Source organism: Rhinichthys klamathensis, unplaced genomic scaffold (genome assembly GCF_029890125.1).
Source record: "Rhinichthys klamathensis goyatoka isolate OS25496 unplaced genomic scaffold, OSU_Roscu_1.1 h1tg000133l_1, whole genome shotgun sequence".
Taxonomy (NCBI): domain Eukaryota; kingdom Metazoa; phylum Chordata; class Actinopteri; order Cypriniformes; family Leuciscidae; genus Rhinichthys; species Rhinichthys klamathensis.
The window spans coordinates 4006067-4029423 of NW_026606668.1; the positions used below are offsets into that span (position 1 = coordinate 4006067).

Here is a 23357-nt window from a genome sequence, read left to right on the forward strand (position 1 = left end):
TCTAAATTAAACAATGTATCCAACGTCTGAGCCCACTATGTGATGGAGACACTGTTTCATTTAGACATTTTAAGTCAACTGTGTATAAAAATGTCTACAACTGCTGATACAACTCAAGCTGATTTACAATGTTTAAATGCAACAATTAAGTCACCTTGACTCTTGAGTTGTATAAACTGTTTCCTCGGCGTGTAAGTGATTTAAGTCAGCTTTTGTTGTATAAATCGTTACAGAAACAATTTCCTAGCTGTTTAAACTGAATAAGACATTTTAAGTCAGCTTGAGTGGTATAACCCGTTTTCTTGAGACATTGTAATTCAGCTTGAGAATTGAGATGTATGAATCGTTGTCTTGAGACATTTCCCCCCTGGTTTCACAAACAAAGCTTAAGCTAGTCCCAGACTAAAATGCATGTTTGAGACGTTTTAACTCAAAGCAAGTTGGACTGAAAATGTCAGTGCCATTATTTTGTCTCAAGATGCACACCAGTAATGATTTTTCAAAGGCATGTTTATAAAAACTACTTAGATGTCCTAATTAAACTAACGACTAATCCTGGCTTAATCTAAACCTTCTCTGTGAAACCAGGCCATTAAGTCAACTCGAGCCTGGTTTCACAGACAGTGCTTAGACTAAATCAGGATTAGGCCTTGGTTCAATTCTGGCATTTAAGTAGCTTTTACAAACGTGTCTTAGAAAAAAAACATTACTGGTGTGACATATTTTGAAATATTTCCATCCAAGTTGCTTTCAGTTAAGATAGCTCAAACATGCATTTTACTCTGGGACTAGACTTTAGCCTTGTCTGTAAAATCAGGGGAAACTCTTTCTTAAATCATCTGGGATTTTGTAAACAGTTTTTTTGTTGTTGTATGAAACAGACTACTAAAATGCTGTAATTCAGCTTGAGTTGTAACTGTTTTCTAGTTGTATAAACATTTGTCTTGAATTGATACGTTTTAAGTCAGCTTCAGTTGTATAAACTCTATCCTAGAAAAACGGTTTACAACTCAAGCTGACTTAAAACGTTCCAATCAATAAATCGGTTTATACAACTAGAAAACGCTTTATACAACCAAGCCATCTTTCTCTAGTTGTATAAACCGATGTACGGATACTTTTAAGTCAGTTTAAGCAGTACCCTTTTAAACGTTGTAAGCCAGCTTGAGTTAAGGGTAACGTTATCCCCTTGTCTTGAGACCTTCTAAATCAGTTTGAGTTGTATACAATGCTTTATTTATGAATTCAACAGTTTCCCAAACCAATGATGGACATTATGGCTGTTGTGTAGCAGCAAACTAAGTAAATAATCACATACAGGCTATGTCTAGGCAGCATTGGTACAGTTGTTGTCTATTACCTGTTGCGTCCTGTCGGCAGGGTTCTTCATGATCGCGTGCCGAAAACTATTGTCCACATATGACGCCATTCTGTCCGCGTGCATTCACATGTAACAAAAGATCTCCTTTGTCAAACCTCGTACATTTCCCCTAACGCTCCCGACTCATTTTAAGCAGAGCCGTCATTTTTAAAACCCCATACGTTCTCTAAAAGACAAAAATATCTCGAAGTGGGCCAGTTTCCGAGCCCCGGGCTGGAGTTGTATTCAAACCAGGGGTAACAGTAGGTCCCCGCAGCGGCGGCGGCGTAAGTTACAGGGGGGGGAATATTTAGCCTACACCTTTAAAAGTTTACGGCGTTTAATAATCTCTTTCCAAGGAGAGCGTAAAGACGACCGGGTAACAGAATCCCGTATTTGCCGAGTAACTTGACACAAATAACGTTATACAGTAACTAAAAACGTCCACAAATGTCTGAGCATTGTCTTGTGTCCGGATAGAGGTTCACGGATATACAGGCGTAAACTCTGTTGTTTCGGGGTTGCTGTTCATCACTCCGCGCCTGGCAAGTCTCTTCAGTCGTGTTAAAGGGGAAGCCGATACTAAACGTCCGATAATCCAAGTTGGAGAAGTTTAACAAATTGGCGTGCGTCCATAGCGACTGCGTGACGGACACCGGACGGACTGGCAGGCGGGGTGAAACTGGACCGGTGACAACGCAGTGATTCACAAGAGTTGAAGCAAGACATTAAATGGCCGACCTCTAGCGCACCCAGTGGACAAACAAGTTCAGACAAACTTTGAGGTAGATCTGTGGTAATGGTGCACTGCGGCGACCAGTGGAAAACAACAAGCGTTACAAAACCCGAAAACGTCTCATTTTTCCGACTTAGAGAAAAACACAACTGATCCAATACTATAACTATTTGGAGCAATAATAACAATCAGATGTACATGACATTTACCTAAAATCATGGTAGCACAATGAAATGTGGCACAGCAAGCAAAAAAAATATTTTTTGATCTATTAGCCTATTATTCATTTAGGCTAATATTATTATAGTTCTTAGGCCTGTGCTGAGCATTGATTGATATACAATTTTAGACAGATGTGAACAATTTAAGCAACATTCTTAAACTTTTACTGAAGCTATTTGGTATAGGCCTAAGTGTTTAGGAATAGTTCATATCGAATTTACTGTTATGATATTTTACTAAGAATGTAAGAGAGTTTTATAGAAGTGAAAATGTGCCAATATTGGACAGATTTGCACAAGCTTCTGATTGACCAATACCAAAAACGACCGGCAGGTCGAGCTAGATAATAGGCTACATTGAGAGACACTAGTGTTTAATGGAGGGTGTCCCCAGTCCCCAACAGCCGCTCGCAAGACACTAGAGGTCCATGGGGGAACTGCAGAAGGTTCTATCACCCTACAATCCACCACGCTCAGTTTAAGGTCACACAATTCTGGACTTTTGGTAGTAGGCTACCAAGGATATCTAAATCCACTAAACTGGAGGGAGAACATATTCTGGCTCCTATAAACTCTGGAATATAGCCTTCCTGATGATGTTTGGGGCTCAGACACAGTGCACCAACACAGAAAGTCCCACAGCTGCGCTATGCATTATGATCACAAATTGTAATAATTGCTTTAATGAGATATTTTTTCTGCTGATATATGATATATAGCCTAGCTAAGTGCATGATTTGTCCTTAGAAAATCATTTTCATGATTTGAAAATATTATATAATTTTTACAATGTGTAAAATAAAATACAAATGTACTCTGAATTTATATACAGAAATGAACCAAACATTATTATTTATTATTAAAGTTCATTAATTAAAAAAAATCACAGGAGATACTCAAATTAAATAATTTACATTTGAATTCATTTACATATTTTAAAATGGGGTTCAGTACAAATGTCTTCCCAGAAGTGAACTTAATTCAAAACGTCAAAACCTCCCTCAATTAGAAAAAAAAAGAAGAAAAAAAAACAGTGCACAAATAAGGCATAAATAAAGTTATCTTTTAATATTCTAAAAGTGAAACTTTTTTAGCGGTAACGTTAGGGACCGTTAGTCCATATAGCCATTTTACAGTAATTAGTTATAAAACAATAGAAATACATATGTCCCCACTTACATAAGTATAAGCAAAATAAATGTATTTATAGGATTGGCTATTATTAGAGCCAAATTATGGAAAATATCCACACAAATAGGCCTATAGCAAAAATATGGAGAAAAAAACCCAACTTGTCAAGAAGTTAGAAGTGACACTAATTTTTTTAAAGACTCATTAAATAAAATGTAATGTTAAAGTTTTAAATAAAATTGAATGCGATGTTGTAGCCTGATAATTTTCAAGAAAACAACGATTCCCCATTGTGTCTTATTAAAGTGATACAGAATTGATCAGGATCCATTTATGTGCCCAGACAAAAACAAACCACACATCACGCACACCTCCACAGATGTGATGTAATGCATCAATTTAAGTGTTCATAAACAGGGTATTTTGAAGCACTCACACTGCAGGTGCATAGATGGAAAAGAGGATTCAAGTAAATCATGAGGTCATGAAGAGTAATATATCTACAACAAAAGAGATAGGGAAGCATCAGAAACACACACACACACACACACACACACAAGAGCGAGGGGATGATGAAAGGAGTGGGGGTGAGAAAAAAACAGGGCATACAGAAATTCTTCGGTATGCGTAGCGGTCCTAATCAAGTGTTACCACCATGTGTGTACACAGATCTATACAGGGCACTAATTACCGCCATGACGATGGGTGTTATATGTCTGTGACTAACACCAAGTGTGCAAGTGTTCTGTTCCCTTAGCAACAAAGAAGTCCTGAAAATATTGCTGTTTTATCTATCTAATCTATATGGCCAGATGGTTAAAGCTACGTTATGAAAACATGGGTGTGGTTATATAAGGTATCGGTGTGAAAGTATAGGTGCTTGTTTGTGCTATGATTTATTGCTGCTTTTGTATGCTTAAAGCTCATGTGTTATTTCAAACCTTTATTCATCCTGTAATTTACATCCACAATCAAAACTAAACAACATACAAAATCTAATTGCGTCATCCTGTATATGCCAGCAGCACTACACCCACCTATATGTGTTCTTTCTCTATATCCTTCTCTCCATCCTGGTACAATTATGCAAATATTGACAATGAATGTATAAAAGTGGTTTGGTTCCTTCATCATGATTCTGATGCTCTCTGATTTTATTACGGTAGAATGATTGCTAATAGGGGAAAACAAAGGTTTGACGTTTTACACACACACACACACACACACACACACACACACACACACACACACACACACACACACACAGTTAATGATTGAAGGATGCAGAATTAATTTCAGTAAGGCATCTACCTTAAATGCATTTGTGCTTCCATACTGGTTGGCGTGTGTGTGTGTGTGTGTGTGTGTGTGTGTGTGTGTGTGTGTGTGTGTGTGTGTGTCTTATTCTGTTGTTCAACAGCAGCTGTTGTCACTCTTCTGTCTACTTGTATTGGTCTCTGAAGATGAGCACATAGCAGCACTGCTTGATGTATCATACACACGAACAGACACAAACACCTGCAAAATCTTCAAATAGCACATGGACTGATCACACAATTCCAACAATCATATTGTCATTGGACTCATATTATGCACAACAGGACCAAAAGTATTTGGAAATCTGAATGGCACACAATATGTGTCTGTGGTCCAATTCCAAACCTGCGTGACTGTTAAACACAAAATCTTTTTTTTTTTTCAGCCGCACAATGAAAGTCAGTGGGGTCCAGAACAACATTGCACCCCATTGACTTTCATTGTATATGGAGGGGAAAATATATAGCTGCAAGCAGCACTTATCGGTGTTCAAGTGCTTTAAGGCCTTTAAGTCCATGTGTAAAAAGGTATTGTTTTATTTAGCAAGCTAACCACAGTTCATAGATGTAAAAGACAATTTACAGCCAAAACAGGCAATTTACTCTGGAAATATGTTTATAAAGCTTTTCAACAGTTATCAAGGTTGAGCTAAAAACCTTGGAATAGTTCGCAAAAGTAGGTTTTTGAAATAATCTCCATTATTTAACGAACGATTCGATTGACAGCGGCAACAAAGTTTCTCAGAATGAGTTCTGTGCGGTATGAATGTCATAGGGATGTGCAAAAAAACACGTGATATACAATCCTTTACGCATATGAAAAACGCGAAGGCGCCCCCGGTGGTCAATTTCTTTCGAATGTCTCACAGGCCTCTAAGGCCGTGAGTCAAAAAGGCCCAGCTAGATTAGTTTCCGATCGGCCTCCGTTAACCTTGTCTGACAGCCAGTCGAACTTCATTGACCATGGCCGTGTTTTTCGAGATACACGAATGGACGACTGCTGGCCACACAAACCAGAAACAAAACACAACATAAAATCAGGCCTGTTCCTATCTCGATCTTCCATGTCGTCGCTCCTCCTTTTATGCTTCCACTCCTTTGGAGAGATGCGAGACCGTCTCAGAGGTGTCATTCATTATCCCTCACGCCACCGGCCTCGCGCAGCTCTCTCACGTCCCTCGGCCTCGTCCTGCTCGCCACACTAACCTTTCATTGAAGTAAAAGAATTGAAAGTGGGGGGTAAATCACATTATTAAATACATGCCTTAAAAAAAAAAAAAAAAAACACGTTGGCCATGGCCTTTTATTAAATAATTTTGCAACCTCCTTTTGCCAAGAAAAGAGCTGTGAGTTTTTTTTCCTATAATGCCTGATGAGTTTAGAGAACACCTGACAAGAGACCAGAGACCATTCCTCCATACAGAATCTCTCCAGATCCTTCAGATCCTCCAGATTCTTCAGATGTTGGTTTCCTCTCTTCAGTTCACCCCACTCATTTTCTAGGGTTCAGGTCAGGGAATTGGGACGGTCATAGCAGAAGCTTCATTTTGTCCTCAGTGACACATTTTTGTGTTGATTTTGATGTTTGTTTTGGATCATTGTCCTGATGGAAGATCCAACCACGGCCCATTATAAGATTTCAAGCAGAGGCGGTAAGATTTAGATTTTTTATCTGTTGGTATTTGCTAGAATGATGCCATGTGAACAAGATGTCCAGGACCTCCAGCAAAAAAACAAACAAACAAAAAAACAGGCCCACAACATTAAAGCTGCTGTCCGTAGCTTTTTTTGGGTTAAAAATTATCCAAAATACATATTTGATAAAATACATAACCAGCCAGTGTTCAAAACTATCTGCTTGCCTTAGCTCGATGCAAAACGGTAAGCTTGTAATAATGTTTTTAATTTTAGTGGTACTGGTGGATTTCCGCGGGAGATTCGAGCATGTCTTTGCGTCATTACGTCACATCTGCACACATAAGTGTGAGGATGTTGGAGGTAGAGATTTATAGCCTTTTCTCACAGCACTTGATATAATTAAACTTATCAATTTGATGGCGGATCCAGAAAGGTTCAAACGACGATCATCATCAGTGACAACTAGACTCACCCGCTGTAAAATGCAAAAGACTTCGTTCGGACTTCGGAGTGGCTACAGAAAAAAAGAGACTGCAACCGGACCCATGCAAAAACAAGGACAATATCGGAAGGACATTACACTTTAGAATACGGTTCCTTCGTTAACGAATAACTACACAGGAACAAATGAGTAACACAATATTAACAATCTAGTAACTACTATTAACTAACAAGGAATTCTGATTAACGAATTAGTAAGTAACAGCGCACAGATGAAAGTGGTAGTTCACTATTAACTAATTGATAACTACTATTTTTTTTATGCTTCCCAGAGAACTACTGAAGAAGATTAATAGTTCATGCAAAACTAATCAATAACTATTCAGGACAAATGACTAGCACTACATTAACATTAATAACTGCTGTAAAAAAATACACAAGGTTTATCAATATGTAATAGCATAGCAGACTTATGATTTGGGAAATAATTAGCCTATGCTCTCTCCTAGAGAACTATTTATCAACTGAATAATTTTAAAGAAATGGCTTTTTAAATGCAGTTGTCGGGACCTTACTTGTCCTGTAGTGATTCAATGCCAGTCCAGAGGAATGCCAGAAAATTGGCCAGAGTCACGGTGACGGCTGGAACATATTGAGTAACATTATCGATTATCGATATTGAGAACATATCGGCCATCCAAATATCATATACAGTGATTTTATTATTTAACCTATACCTCGCAAAAAAAAAGAAAGAAAGATTTTATTAATGTCTCCTACCTCATACGTGTGTGCAAATATCTTGTGAAGGATTAGAAGATTCTACACTTTAGGATTGGCTTTTCTTGTAATAATCATAATAACTAACTAGTAATGACTCAAGTGTTACTACATACTTCTAAAGGAATGACTAATTATTTGGATCCGTATTCTAAAGTGAAGATCATGGTAACTAACTATTAATTACTCAAGTGTTACTACATAGTTCTAAAGGAATTACTAATTATTTGGATCCGTGTTCTAAAGTGAAGATCATGGTAACTAACTAGTAATTACTCAAGTGTTACTACATACTTCTATGGGAATTACTATCTAAAACTTCACCAAAAAACTCAAAAGCTTAAAAGAATTAGTAATTCCTTTAGAAGTATGTAGTAACACTTGAGTAATTACTAGTTAGTTACCATGATCTTCACTTTAGAATACGGATCCAAATAATTAGTCATTCCTTTAGAAGTATGTAGTAACACTTGAGTCATTACTAGTTAGTTACCATGATTCTTACAGTAGTTCTCTGGGAAGCATTAAAAAAAAGTAGTTATTGATTAGTTAATTGTGAACTACCACTTTCATCTGTGCGCTGTTACTTATTAATGTGTTAATCAGAATTTCTTGTTAGTTAATAGTAGTTACTAGATTGTTAATATTGTGTTACTCATTTGTTCCTGTGTAGTTATTCATTAACGAAGGAACCGTATTCTAAAGTGTTACCACGCAATGCTTGCTGACGTTGTTAACATTAACAATTAGAGAACATAGTATAGCTACTTTGCACGGTTTTGCGTGAAATGATAACTTATAAGCTATTGTTAGATTTAATCAGCGCGATTTACTGCAATGTCAGAACCAGAACAAACGTGAATGTTTCTTACTAGTTCAGATGACATTTCCCGGTGAAAATTCTTATGTTGGTCATACTTCCAAAAAGAATAATCTGTGATTCTGAATGACAGTATCCACATCGGCGCGGTGACTGACAGCTGCACAGACACTCTCCTCAAACACTGTGTTCATCCGCGCTGTGCCGTGTCGAGGGTGTTGAACTACAACCCACCCAAAGTTGATAATTCCGCGAGTGACTGCAATTGCAGATTTCGAACAGAGATGGCGACAAAGAGGAAAAATGCCGGACTGCAGCTTTAAAGATCCAGCATTTAACCGTGGGCATGAGGTACTTTTTATCCCTGTGTGCAACAAACCCATCTGGTGGGTTTGCTTACTGTCTATGGTTTGCTGCCAAAAAGCCAGTAGCGCGGGAAGGGGGGTGCTGCGGGGGCTGCAGCCCCCCTCGTCATAGCCACAGCCCCCTTGGTGGGGGCTGTGGACTAAAATATTGTACTAAAAAACGTGGGGGGGAAAATGAAAATAGACATGCTGTGTTTGAGTGTTCAAGCTACGGAGAAAATGAAATAAAGTTTGAATTTGTCATGCTTAGTTTGTTCCGATCAGAGCATGTGAGCGGAGAGCGCATTTCTGAATCCCTCCGCTCGCTCATTCCGCTCAGGGTCGCGCGCTCAACCCTGAATCTATATGGGGAGGCTGCAGACCTGGAGCCGGCAGATATACGCCCCTGGCAAATATGTGGAATAAGGGCTGCCTCCGACTAAAGTTTTCTTCTAGTCGATTAGTAGTTGTTCATTTTAGCCACTGTGGACACATCGCCCCTCTTTATATTGATTTAATTACTTAAATAGGCTACAGGATGAGCGTTTACGTAGCCTAATATAGCCGCACTGAAGCGCACGCCCGCACTCATAAACCTTGCCACAAAGAACCGGCGAAAGTAATGATTATTAATGTGTCAAAAATAGCAAGGAGACATTTAATTGTTTATTAATAAACAGGTGTTTTCTGTGTCGCTGCAAAGATGAAGTTATGCGTGCTCGCCATGAACGCCAGAGAGAAATGCACATTTGATTACATAATCAGAGAGTCGTCTATTTCTTTTCGTTTTGAATAGTTTCGTTTAAAAGAAGACATTTCAAGCTAATAGATATCCTATATTTATCAAATCTGTGAGGCACAAGCTGAGTTTCGGCGCCCTCCAGTTTACGTGCAATGCAAGTGATCGCCGGCGCCTTACATTGTCTGCTATTTGCTTCTTATTTAGCTATTAAATACAGGCAATTGTTTGATAAAACATATCAAAATTAAGATACAATTTATACTAAACGAAAATATTTTTTAAAAAATCTTTCTACAACAACAACAACGACATTTTGGGTATCTCATGATCTCATGTATCATGTCTTTCTCACGCTGCACGCTCACTTTCATAATCAACATTGATTAAATAAAAAATAACATTAGCCTATAATATTTAAACATAAATATGAAACTAAATATGTTTTCTTTATTGGCTACAACATATACAGAGAAATGTCATGTCTTGTCGTCAGCCATAACACAATGACGTCACATATTTTCCAACCCAGCCCTCAGCCCCCCTCGCATGAAACAGCTTCCAGCGCGCCTGCAAAAAGCTCTATTTTAGTTTCATCTGACCATAGAATCCGGTCCCTTTTGAAGTTTCAGTCGTGTCTGACAACTGAATATGCTGGAGTTTGTTTTTGGATTTTACTTTAAACCCTCCCAAACAGTATGTGGTGCTGTTTGATATTTTTTTTTTAAGCTTCCTGACTCAAAGACTCAACTAACCTCTGCAGTTATACAGCTGTGATCCTTGGAGAGTCTTTGGTCACTCAAACTATCCACCTCGCCGTGCATTAAAACAATATAGACACACGTCCTCTTCCAGGCAGATTTGTAACATCTTTAGTTTATTGAAACTTCTTAATTATTGCCCTTAATTATTGTTTCCTCATATTTATACTCATGTGAAACAAGAAGTCTTAGCTAGACATTTTCATGTTCCTTGTCACCTTGGTGTGTGTGTATGGGAATATACTTCAGAGATATTTTACTCAAAAAAAATTCTAGGGGTGCCAATAATTGTGACCATTTTTATTTTATTTCATAATGTGATTTTCCCCCCACTTTCAATTCTTTCAAAGAAAGGTTAGATTTTTTTGCAAATTTTTTTGATTGAAAGATCAAAAGGATAAACAATGCAGATTTATTTTTACAGCCATCTTTGATCACATTTACCAGGGGTACCAGACAGTAATTCTAACCACAACTGTAGTTATAGCTGTTTTTTATTTTATTTTATTGTGCCACCAAGTGGCCAGTTGCCGCATAATTTTTTACTCGACCACAGACCGAGCCCATACATAAGTGTACCGAGTTTGGTGAAATGATCTCATTCTGTTCAAGAAGAATAGTCATTTTAGTAAAAGTGGCCACGCCCACTTCGAAAGTTTTGGCGCCCCATCACGGACGTGAATCAAAATTTAGATTTTGCACTGGTTTGGTTCCGATCAGGAGAAAAACCTAGGACTAGTTTGAATCCAAACAAAACAGAAAATTTCGCCAATCAAATCAAATCCGAGACGGGGAGAATGCTGATCCTAGGAAATTCTAACAATTGCAACAGGGTTTCAGCACTACGTGCTTGAACCACTAAAAACGCCTCGGTTACCCTAGTATGTAACCCTCGTTACGTCGACGTAACGTCGAATGTGACCGACTGAAAGGGAATACACTGAGACATTCTTTAAAATATTTATTTTCTGCTGTATATATCATGTGTAAAGTTATATAAAATTTCACCACTATGACAACAGAGCACTGTCTGTAAACCCTAAAACGACTAAAGAATTTAAACAGTTTTACAGCTCAATAAAACAAGTTTTAACAAAAGAATTAGAGAATTAAAGTGCTTTTATAAAATTATGAGATTTACATTTCTGATTTGAAATCCTCCAAAAAATGGCCCCATTCATTGCACATGCCTTACTGTAACACTGATATACTGTAATATATATATATATTTCTTTTTAAGAAAACAAGGGTAATCAACATTTTACCACAAATGCTGTCGATTGAGAATAGCTTGTACTAAATCCTTTCAAATTTGTCTCCACTAGAATTTCTGTAAAAGCCAAAACTGTCCATTTAAAATGGTGTGTTCACTTATTTTCGGTCATGTGGTGCATATAAATGCACACATTTTAGTACATAAATGAAATTTGTTCAATGTAAGGACTTTTAAACCTTATAAAAGGAGTTTGCAAACCTGACTTCCCCTTTGAAGGATTTGAATCATACCGTGTTTGATCCTCAAGAGCAGCTGAGCTGGTTGTATATGAAAATAATGAGCTGGGTCTGTGATTTGGGCACAACTTCAAAGACGTGTGGAAAACCCATCTCCTCATTTGTGTCTTCCTCAGAGAACCTTATTAAACATGCAACATGCTCACTACTTTCTGCTGCTGCTCCAGACATTTCATTGTAAATTATAATCACCTTTGGCATCTTCTGAAAACAATATCTGTTTATAACCTCATGTTCAGTCATAGGGGCAAATGAGTCTAGGTGTATTCATACAGATTCTAAAAGAACTAGCAGATAAAATAGCTATAAAATAAAGAATAAAAATTAAAATAAATAAATAAAAATGAATTAGTTGATTGTATAGAGAAGATCAATGGATGATACCATAAATATTGCGACTTGCAGTAAATCATTTGCTTTTTCTTGTTCTTTTGTTCTCGACTTAAATAGGACTAAATACTACTAATTTGAATTCGTCTCAGACTTTTTCTTCCCCCCCCCCCCCCCCCACTTTATTTAGCTTTTTTCCACCTAGACAGAGTACATCACAATTACAGATACCATTGGGATATCACATATGATATTTGTAATCAATTCCGTCTTTCTTGACATATACCCCTTTTCCACCAACGCATTTTGAGAGCCGGTTCGGAGCCGGTGCCTGCGCGCGGACCAGTTCTTTGTGTTTCGACAGCCAAAGAACCGGTTCTCGGCCAGGAAAACTGGTTCCAAAGCGGCACCAACTCTTTGCTGGACTAGAACCGTTCTTTTACCACGTCATGCTTACGTCGGGGGCTGGGGGCGGGTTTAGATAACATATTTTCTGACATAGGATCGCAAAGCCAGGAGAAACATTTGCAGAAACACGATGTAGTCCGCCATTGTAATTGTTATGCTTGAAGTTGGCGCAAGCGTTTCTAGTTTTTTAAAAAAAAAAAATTTATTGAAAACGTTATGTAAGCAAAGGAGAAAACAGTCACAATATAGAACAAATAAATGGAAAGAAAAAAAGAGACACAAGACAGGAGTACTAATCAGAAAAGATTACATATCAAAGGAAAAGATTATAAGACTTACATATTTCAATTGTTTTTAAAGCCTTCTTGGTTCACGAGTTAGAGATAATCCCAAAGTAATGTTGTACTTGCAAGCGTTTCTAGCTAAGATGTATGGCGACGTACACAGTGACGTAACGACGTCGTTCGCTGGGCGCTCTAGTCAGTGGAAAAACAAACAGGTTCTGAGAAGGTTCGCAAGTTGAACCAACTCCGAACCAACTTTGAACCAGCACCAGTTCCGAACCAGTTCGTTTTTGGTGGAAAAGGGGTAATAGAGAGAACCATACAGCAAACAAAGACAGAATAAGATTCATTCTAAGTTATGCAGTAATAAAAATGAAATATTCAATTATGGATCTGTCATATGAAACAAATTACGTCCAAACAGAATTCAGCGTAAGAGAAACAATGACAGGGATTCAAACAATAAACAAAAACAACAAGATAAACCAAAAAACAGAAAAAAAAAAGAAAAAAAAAGGGAAATATAATATATATAAAATAAATAAGAAGCCATATAACGCTTGGTCATCCAAAAACATATTCAGGTTAATATCACGTGTAAGAAGATTCTTTACTGCCAGAGGGGATATAGACAGGCGTTTGAAACCATTTCACTTTCCTACACAATCTAGGAAAGGACCCCAAATCTTATAGAAGTTGTCAGAAGATCCCTTCATTGTATGCCTGATTTTTTCTAGTTTGATGAAATGAAAGATATCATTAATCCATGAAGAATGAGCCAGTGGTGTAGCCGATTTCCAATTTATTAAAATTTGGCGTCTTGCCAGAAGAGTGACAAAAGCTACAAAATCAGTCTTATATTTGGGCATGTCAAGTGAAAGAGAGAGAGTACCAAACAAAGCTGTAACGGGCAAAGGTTTAACATAAATTCCAAGAACTTCAGATAATGTTTTAAAGATCAGAGACCAATATTTGTGAAGAGATGGACAAGACCAAAACATATGCGCAGTAGATGCAGGGGCTTGATGACAGCGATCACACATGGGGTCTACCTCAGAATATATTTTAGAGAGTCTAACTTTGGTCCAGTGGGTGCGATGAAGGATTTTACACTGCATCAGACCCTGTCTGGCGCAGAAGGATGAGGAGTGTACACAATGTAAAATCTTTACCCATGGTTCTTCTGGAATATTTTCTCCTATGTACTCCTCCCACTGAGATTTAATAGAAGCAAGTCAACTTCCCTGCAAGGAGCATATTGCTTCATAAAAATGAGAAATCATACCCTTCATTACATGAATAGGTTTGAGGAAGGAGTCAATGGGATTGGCGCTAGGGAGGCAAGGAAACTGAGGGTGCATGTCCCGAACAAAACTGCGAACCTGCAAATATCTGAAAAAATTGTGTTTGGGCAATGCACATTTCTCCCGTAATTGCTGGAAAGACGCGAATACATTATCTATATAAAAATCCTTGACTGTTGTAATACCCAATGCCGACCACTGGGAGAAAGTCCTATCCAATAATGATGGTAAAAAAAACAAAATTTGCTGCTATAGGTGCAGAAATAGAGGAGGTTTGTTAACCAAAGTGGTGTCTAAATTGCCTCCAGATTCTCAGTGTAGTTTTAACGATAATATTTTTGGTGTAGGGAGAAGATGAACATTTAATGGGAGCATGTACTAAGGCTGCTAGCGTCGTAGGCATACATAAGGAAGCTTCCATGGTAAGCCATACAGATGAGTCATGAGAAAAATCTTGATTTAACCAGTATTGCATGACCCTAAGATTTGTGGCCCAGTAATAAAACTGAAAGTTAGGTAAAGCCATTCCTCCAAGTATTTTAGGTCTCTGAAGAAAAGCCTTACGCATTCTGGGAATCTTTTTATTCCAAATAAAACCCAAAATTAGGGAATCAATTTGACGAAAATAGTGTTGAGGCAGAAAAATGGGTATGCACTGAACATAATAAGAGAATTTTGGAAGGATATTCATTTTAACTGAGTTGATTCTTCCCGCCAAGGACAGGGGAAGCAGTGACCTGAATTCGTCTCAGACTTTGACAGACAAACATAAAGTTGGGTGTTAGACAGTATAGTATTTCTGCTATTGTTACACAATAAAACAAACAGTATAGTACACAAAGGGCCTGGGGATGATAAAATTAGTTAATATCTGCTTCTAACCCCTGATAAATCTTAACTACTACATTGCAAGGTCACAGCAAAAACATGCAAGGCCACATTTTTATGTGAGACAATATAGCTGACATTGGTCTTGTTGTCAGCAGTAAAATAATTAGTTTTTAAACATGATTTATTTTTCAACCATATAAGTCCATCTTTGTGCAGTAGCATGAAACATATTTCAATCCAAGAATTTCCTTAATGTTAAGATTGTGCCAGGATCAACACACTGTATCATACCTCCTGACATGCACAGTCCCTCCAAAAACAAATATACCCACATTTACACACATAGACGCCATCTAGATGAGACGTATTAATCACTTCCTGTTCATAGCCTGAGAAAAACAAATCAGATGCTCAAAATTCTTTCCAGCGTTCCAGATGTTACCGACTCTACATTGTCATTAAATGCATATTTCATCTTGCAATGTCTGTCTCTATACTGTATGTTTTACTCAGTTAATGTCTCTCTTATTAATTGGCAGGTATTCAGTTGTTAACAGTATATTTCCATGTCAATATGTAAATTTACCTGTAGGAGGTGTTGTCACTGTAGCTTATGCATGTTCACAATAATTAATTTTGATGTGGCATTATGGGATTACACGGACTGCATTCAGGTTTGAATCGGGTGGACTGGAGACTGGTGTCAATCGATCCAATGGCGGCATTTGATCGGTGGGTGAAGGTCTCTGCGTGTTACTGTCTTTACGCGTGGCTAAGTAATTTGATTAAATGAAATTCATTTTTTCATGTATTATCTCGTTATTCCATAAATGAAAAGGTTTTAATGATATCTGTGCATCATTAAATAAATGTAAGCGAATGTTTGACTATTATTTTTAACTCTTTACTAAAAATAATGTCAGAGTCTGTTAGAATAGAATCAAATGTTTACAATTTATTATGTCAGGTAAATGTATCATGCCAATTTTCATAATCAGTTCAAAGATAATCAATACAATAACATCAAATGAGTAGCCTAAAAGATAGGTTAAACCCGACATTTAGAAAAATACATAATGCTGAAGCCCTGATCGGGTCCTTCAACATTATGGGCTAATCTGAGTTACAAATCCAAGCCTTTTGCTGCATTTCATTATATAGACAGAAACATTTGCTAACAATAGCAATTTGCATTCAGAGCTTACACCTCTTGGGGGAAGAGTGCCATTTGCCTGGAAGACACATCTCCTTTGTGTACAGGTTATCCCTAAAACTCTTAATAACTTATTACCTTTTGGTTTATCTCTTTGGGAATGAGACCTTTGTACCAGAGACATTTCAAATGATACCAAACATTTATGATAATTGTTTATATACCGGTAAACCATATAGATTTTGGATGAGTTTCAGGTGACCTCAGCATGAGGGAGAAGGAGTTGGGGGAGAGAGAAAGAGATGTATTCTGAGGTGAGACTTTTCATCTCAAATGGTGATGCTAACTTCACAAGAGATAGCTCAAATGTTAATTTCCAGCAAGGTCCTTTTGTCTTCCTTTGTCTTCCCCATGTGTTGATATATGTTTATGTGGTGTTTTTTAATGTAATTTTTATGCGTATGATACCGTTTTGTATTGTTCTGCCCCATCTTTGACAAGTGCCATAGAAGATCTGCAATCTGCTTTTAAAATTATTCAGAAGAATCTTCATAAATTGAGACTAGTACTAAACTCAGATAAAACTAAAATGATGCGCTTTTCTAAATCAAGGAAAACAGAAGATGCTTGTCAAATTGTTACACTAGATGAGAAAGTAATTGAACGAGTATCAGTCTATAAATACCTTGGTTTCCTTTTAGAAGAAAATTTGTCCTTCAAACAGCATAGAGTGTTTAACAAAAAAAACTTCAAGTAAAGTTGGGTTTCTATTATAGAAACAAAGGCTGTTTCTCTTTTAGTAGAAAAACACTTTTACAAACAACATTTATGTCAATGCTGGATTATGGTGATATTTTATACATGCATGCAAGTCAATCTTCTTTGAAAATGCTGGATTCAGTATAACATGCAAGACTTGTCTGGATTCCACCAGCTTCAATCACTCCTCCCACTCATTCACTCACTCCTCCCACTCGTTCACTCACTCCTCCCACTCATTCACTCACTCCTCCCACTCATTCACTCACTCCTCCCACTCGTTCACTCACTCCTCCCACTCATTCACTCACTCCTCCCACTCATTCACTCACTCCTCCCACTCGTTCACTCACTCCTCCCACTCATTCACTCACTCCTCCCACTCGTTCACTCACTCCTCCCACTCATTCACTCACTCCTCCCACTCATTCACTCACTCCTCCCACTCATTCACTCACTCCTCCCACTCGTTCACTCACTCCTCCCACTCGTTCACTCACTCCTCCCACTCATTCACTCACTCCTCCCACTCGTTCACTCACTCCTCCCACTCATTCACTCACTCCTCCCACTCATTCACTTACTCCTCCCACTCGTTCACTCACTCCTCCCACTCATTCACTCACTCCTCCCACTCGTTCACTTACTCCTCCCACTCATTCACTCACTCCTCCCACTCGTTCACTCACTCCTCCTCAGAAGGTTCTGATCACCTTCACCTGCACCTCATCATTACATCACCTTTATATTCCACTCTCCTTCACACACTCATTGTCTGGTCTCGTCTCTACATGACACACAGACTCACCTGTCATCATTGGACTACCTTCATAACCATTGTCATCGTATGCCTTCCTCAGTCTTCAGCCATCCATCTTCAACCTTTCCATGTGACTCTTCATCTGCATCTGAAACAGAGACTCTAGAGCCCCTTTCACACAGCGCTTTGAACCCGGCAAATTGCCAGAGTGCCTTCTGTGTGAACGCAAACACGACCCGGGACTGATGCCGGGATCGATGCCGGATTGGGGACCTAGTAACATTGCCGTGTTCAGACCCGGAACGCGCGCTGTGTGAACAAAAGCCGTAACCAATGCCGTGTCGTAATGATGACGCTGAAGTGAAGTGAAAGCAGGCTAGTGAAACGGTACGTAATGCGCTAGTTTATGATCGAGTCAGAGAAAAAAATGCACAAGCGTGGTTTCTCCAGAGAGAAATCGCAGCTCATAAGCAAACTATATGTTGCTGAGCAGAGGTGGAAAGTAACGAATTACATTTACTCGCGTTACGTAATTGAGTAGTTTTTTTGTGTACTTCTACTTTTTTAAGTAGTTTTTAAAATCTGTACTTTTACTTTTACTTAAGTACGTTTTCTTTGAAGTATTGTACTTCGCTACATTTGAAATCATATCCGTTACTGAGTAAAAAATAATAATACAAGAAAGAAAAAAACACACTCCGGAAACTACAGCATTGATTGAAGGCGGGAGAACAAACGCGCAAAAAAGGTGACGCAGACACAGCTGAAGCTGAAACCGAAGCGCCAAGCGAATTATGGCCAGTATGAAAATACTTTGTAGAAAAAAAGCGTGGTTGTCCTCGAGGATAGATATCCAATTTGCAAAAAATGTGGACGCAAAGTGGCTGCAAAAGGAGGATATAGGACACCATCCCTCCTGCAGATAAAGGTATGTCCCGATTTATGATGAAATTTACATAACGCAGATGTCACGTAAAACACGCAAAATAATGGATGGATGAATACATGGAAAGTAGAACTGTGCAATAAATCCAATCGCGACATGGTCTGTGAATATTTAAGCTAAGCACAAAAATACTGCATGTAAATATAACCCTATTTGTTCTGCTGAGCTGCGCCGCTTTGTCTACTACATACTCAAGTACGCGTGACATTCAGAGTCTCACAAACAATTTGAGGATATGATACATGAACATTTCCAGAGCTGCTCTGAGAGAACGCCTAAGGAGCATTTTCATAATTTTATTTGAGATAAACCATTGTCAAATACACTTTGAAACACTTTTTTTTTTTACACTTTTGGTCTTCACTACAACCCGTCAAAATAAAAGTTTGGTTTACGAGAAATTAGGACAGAAATATATTACTATTATACAATAGAACGTAGCCTACTTCTCTAAATAATAATAATAACAACTAAAATAATACATTTTATTTAAACATTATTTAAAGGAATATATTTTTTGTCCATGGTTTAATTTAGTAAATCTGTTTTTGCAGAGCGATCCCCAAAAAATAAAAGGACACAATTTTAAATTTACATTTGATTACAACCGTTTTTGATAATATATTTGGATTGAATCATAAAAAGAAACATTCATTTTCTGAATAAAATACATTTCATAGGACAATATTTTTCTTAAACATTTTAATAAATTATTAATGTTAAAAATAAGTTGTTTATCTAATTCATTATCAATTATCAAATTTAATTGATTAGACATGTTTTATTGAAATTTTAATAAACAAAACAAACAAATGGTTTCAAGTTTGTTATAATAAAAGCATTTGTTCAACCAAAAAAAAAATCCTGTTTTCATTAAAGGGGCACTTCACCTCTGGGAAGATAAATGTGTATTTAAAATGGGTCATTTATGTAGAAGAAACGTGAAATTATTTTTGAATTTGGAGCTTTCTAGACTGAGAAAAGCCAGAAAATGTATTTTTGGCTTATGTGGATGAAAGACAACAACTCCCAGAATGCAATTGCTTCGCTGCCCTATGAGGCCACGCCTACCGGTAACAGAGCGCAGTAGTTAAACAACAAGTCTAGGCTACTAGTGAGTCTCCGTGATGAGCACGATAATTCGAAAATACTACAGGTTTTCTACTGATACAAAGCTTAATGCAAAATCCTGAAGTGACCCTTTAATTTAACTGTAATTTTAACTGATGATAATAATAATAATATCCATAATTTAATAATACAGTTTATTTATTTAATAATTGATTAATACTGTAAACCGTGATATTTTCTGAGACGTTATCATACTGTGAAAATCTCATACCATTACAACCCTACACGGGAGAGCCCCCACCCCCGCTGTTAAAAAAGTTACTCAGTAACTTTTACTCTGAGTAAATTTTAAATGAGCTGCTTTTTACTTTTACTTGAGTAGATTTTTAGACCGGTACTTTTACTTGTACATAAGTAAAATTTAATTGAAGTAGTAGTACTTTTACTTGAGTAGAATATTTTATTACTCTTTCCTCCTCTGTTGCTGAGACATTACATGTCACATCGATGTCACGTGTCTTTCCGGAACATACACGGGTTGTGTGTGAACGCGCTCTCTGATTCCGGCAAATCACTGGCAGTGTGAATGAAGCAAAATCAAACAAACCCGGGTCAAATCCCGGGTCGCTTTATCCGTGTATTTTCCGGAATCTCTGTGTGAAAGGGGCTTAGTTAACCTTCAGTTAAGTTCCCATCTGCTTATCAATTGTTTAAGTTAACTCACCATGTCTCCGTCTGCATCTGCAATCCTGTTAATAAACATTGTTACACTTACCACCTGTCTGACTCCTGTTCCATCCGTGACAAGATTTGTAACTAATTCTAATTTTCGTACTCATCATCATTGTAGCATTAAAGTGTTGGTTGGCCATCTTTGCAAAATCGCAGGCTGGAGCACTGGTATATTTCTTTTTAAAGCCATATTTTGTAAACTGCCTTCTTACTTATGTTCTCTTCTGACTCCTAAAGTCACTACCGGAAATGTAATCTTCGATCATATGGGCAAATCATGTATGATATCCCACGAACGCGACCTGTCTTCGGTGAAAGTGCCTTTAAAGTTTTTGCACCTTTTTCCTGCATAAATTGCAGATTCAGCTAAAATGTGACTTCCGACAATGAACCAGTTGTTACTGAGCGCTGCTGGTGATTATGTTGAGATGATGTTAAATTGTCAAATGTCTTTTGCTGTCAAATGTTTTTTGCTGTCAATTGTTTGTATATATATATATATATATATATATATATATAATATGGAACTACTATTCTGCTGTCTTGGCCATGCAGGACTCCCTTGAAAAAGAGATTTTGAATCTCAATGGGATTATTTCCTGGTAAAATAAAGGTAAATAAATTGTAACATGCTTTAAGACAAGCACTTCTTTAGTTTCTGAGTGCTAAAAGTCAAAGATGTTAATCAGTGACTGCTAGTCTGACTGTATGTGACTTTATTCTTTTAGGAGGAAAAACGAATCAACCAACAACAAAGCTTCAACGATACAAGCCATTCTTTTCCACTTTAAAAAATATATATGAATGAACCACTCTTTTGGGCATTTGGAAGCAGCCTTTTTCTCTCTTTCGCTACCAGACAAAGAAACCGAAACATAGGAGCCAACATTAGAGCAAGTGCTTCAACGTAACAGACGTAACACACAAAATGAGAATGTCTGCATTGCTGTGAGTTCTCTTCTCTCTTCCTTTTGTACAGTTGAAGAGAATTCCACATTTTACATCCAGGATTTTTAGTGATGATGTGTGGAAGTGGATGAATAAAGGTTCTCTAGAATGCGGCTGCTGTGAGAGCTAGTCATTATTATCCAGAGAAATTAGAAACAATCTTAATGAAGTGAGCTCATAATGGAGAGGACAAAGAGGGGAAAAGATTGAGGAAAGGAAATTCAAATGCTACTTAGTATCCTAAGAGACAGTGCTTTCATAATACCAGCACGCTATTTTTGTGTCCAGTGTTCAGTTTCCTGTCTGATCAGTGTGCCTGTGTGTGTGTGTGTGGCCCTAAATGTGAGGAAGTGTCATTGTGTGCTGGATATGTTCATGTCTGTTCATCTGGCATATGTGCAGGGGTGCACAGAACTTTTTTGGTCTGGTTCTCAAGGAAGCACCTGGAGATGCTGCTTGGTACTCACTTTATGCAGCATATTATCCTATGTCGTCATCACAAATTAAATAAGTAGTGCTTTATATTTTTTGTATTCAGGTACAGACATTGAATAATCAAATGTAAAATAAGACTATAGTCTTCACTGTATAAATTAAATATAATTAATGTAATTAATAAAATTTATCTGTGATAAAGCTGTGATTTTCTCTTTTGTTGTTTGATTAACATTGGATTAGCAAACAGCTCCGGGTATATTAGGCTGCTATCAATTTAAGACAAATGCAAAGATCCGTTTTCTTTCTCAATTGTTTACAGCAAATAACCGACTGTGTTTATGAGGAGACTTGCCAAGCAGGGATGTTGACTTAATTTTGTGTGCACTTGTCTGTTCGAAGAGAAGAGAAGAGAAGAGAAGAGAAGAGAAGAGAAGAGAAGAGAAGAGAAGAGAAGAGAAGAGAAGAGAAGAGAAGAGCGGCGTTCACGTGCTGTCTGCGTGGCTCTGTGTGCATAGCATTACGTGCATGACATCACACATCCTGTGATGTGACTCTTTTGCGGATATGCACATCGCGATATCGAAGCTAAAACGTTTTATCGTGCTGCCCTAATCATGATTGGTATCTTACCACAGATAGAGAAAAATCCTACTCCAGTAGCCTAAGTAAAATGTTGTCCCCAAAAATGTTGGTATGCAAAAGCACTTCCCTCCACGTTTTCTGGTGCGCATTGTTCATTTTTACTACGCATGCGCACCAGAGCACCAGCACACCAGTTATGTGCACCCATATGTGGGTAATTTCTACTGCGACAAAACTGCCAACTGAAATAATCCAGATTCTTTTTTTATACCTTTTTCTAATTTAGAAAAAAGACATTTAAAAAAATATAGATATTTTTAATGTTTTCTGAGAATGATTGCATCCTCCAGGACGCCAATGAACTTCAAGTAACAATCTAAACCTCATATGAGCAGAATTAATCCCTAACTAGCTTTTTATTTCCATCCTGTTCCTATTTGACTTGATAGGAACATTTTATTGCCATTATAAAGAAAATAACCCTAAAGCTTGTAAATAATCTTCTTTCAAATGAGTCATTTTAACAATCAGTTAATTCAATAGCAAACAGTTCAAGATACATTTGTCAATTCTCTCATCGTTGCGATGAATCAAAAATGCTACAGTCTAGATTACTGTCTATAATGTCCACTCAATATCTCTTATGTCCGTATACTAGTAGCATCACAGATAGTTTGTTTACACACCTCTTATATGGGAATGTATATAGAATCAGCATGTACTCATGTAGCACTTGGGATAAACAGCCCCCGCCACAGCAATATTATAAATCAGTCAGTATAACTGATGTTCAGGCAATTGACTGCAAAAGACTGGAAGAAACAGTGTGGCATTTTAAAAACATACACCTGCTGTCTTGACACACTGCCAGCATCCTCTTTAAAAAGAGATTAAATGTCTAGAAAGAGAACTATGCAGAAAATGACTCTGTCATTTCAGGCATTTTTCCAAAGTCCCTTCTAAAAAAACAATTTAGATAACTGCACACTATTCATCTACAGATCAATCTTAT

The 23357-nt window shown here is 37.5% G+C and overlaps 1 protein-coding gene across 6 annotated transcripts in view; it reads right to left on the reverse strand.

Moving 5' to 3' along the window:
* Positions 1-1635, reverse strand: part of rapgef2a (Rap guanine nucleotide exchange factor 2a) — a 54847-nt gene extending 53212 nt beyond the window's left edge. For all 6 annotated transcript variants that reach the window (XM_056256903.1, XM_056256901.1, XM_056256905.1 and 3 more), the window contains exon 1: positions 1361-1635. In XM_056256903.1, coding sequence (XP_056112878.1) covers positions 1361-1444 — 84 coding nt within the window. In that variant the 5' untranslated portion in view covers positions 1445-1635. The remainder of the gene's footprint in view (positions 1-1360) is intronic.
* Between the last annotated feature and the right edge of the window lie 21722 nt (positions 1636-23357).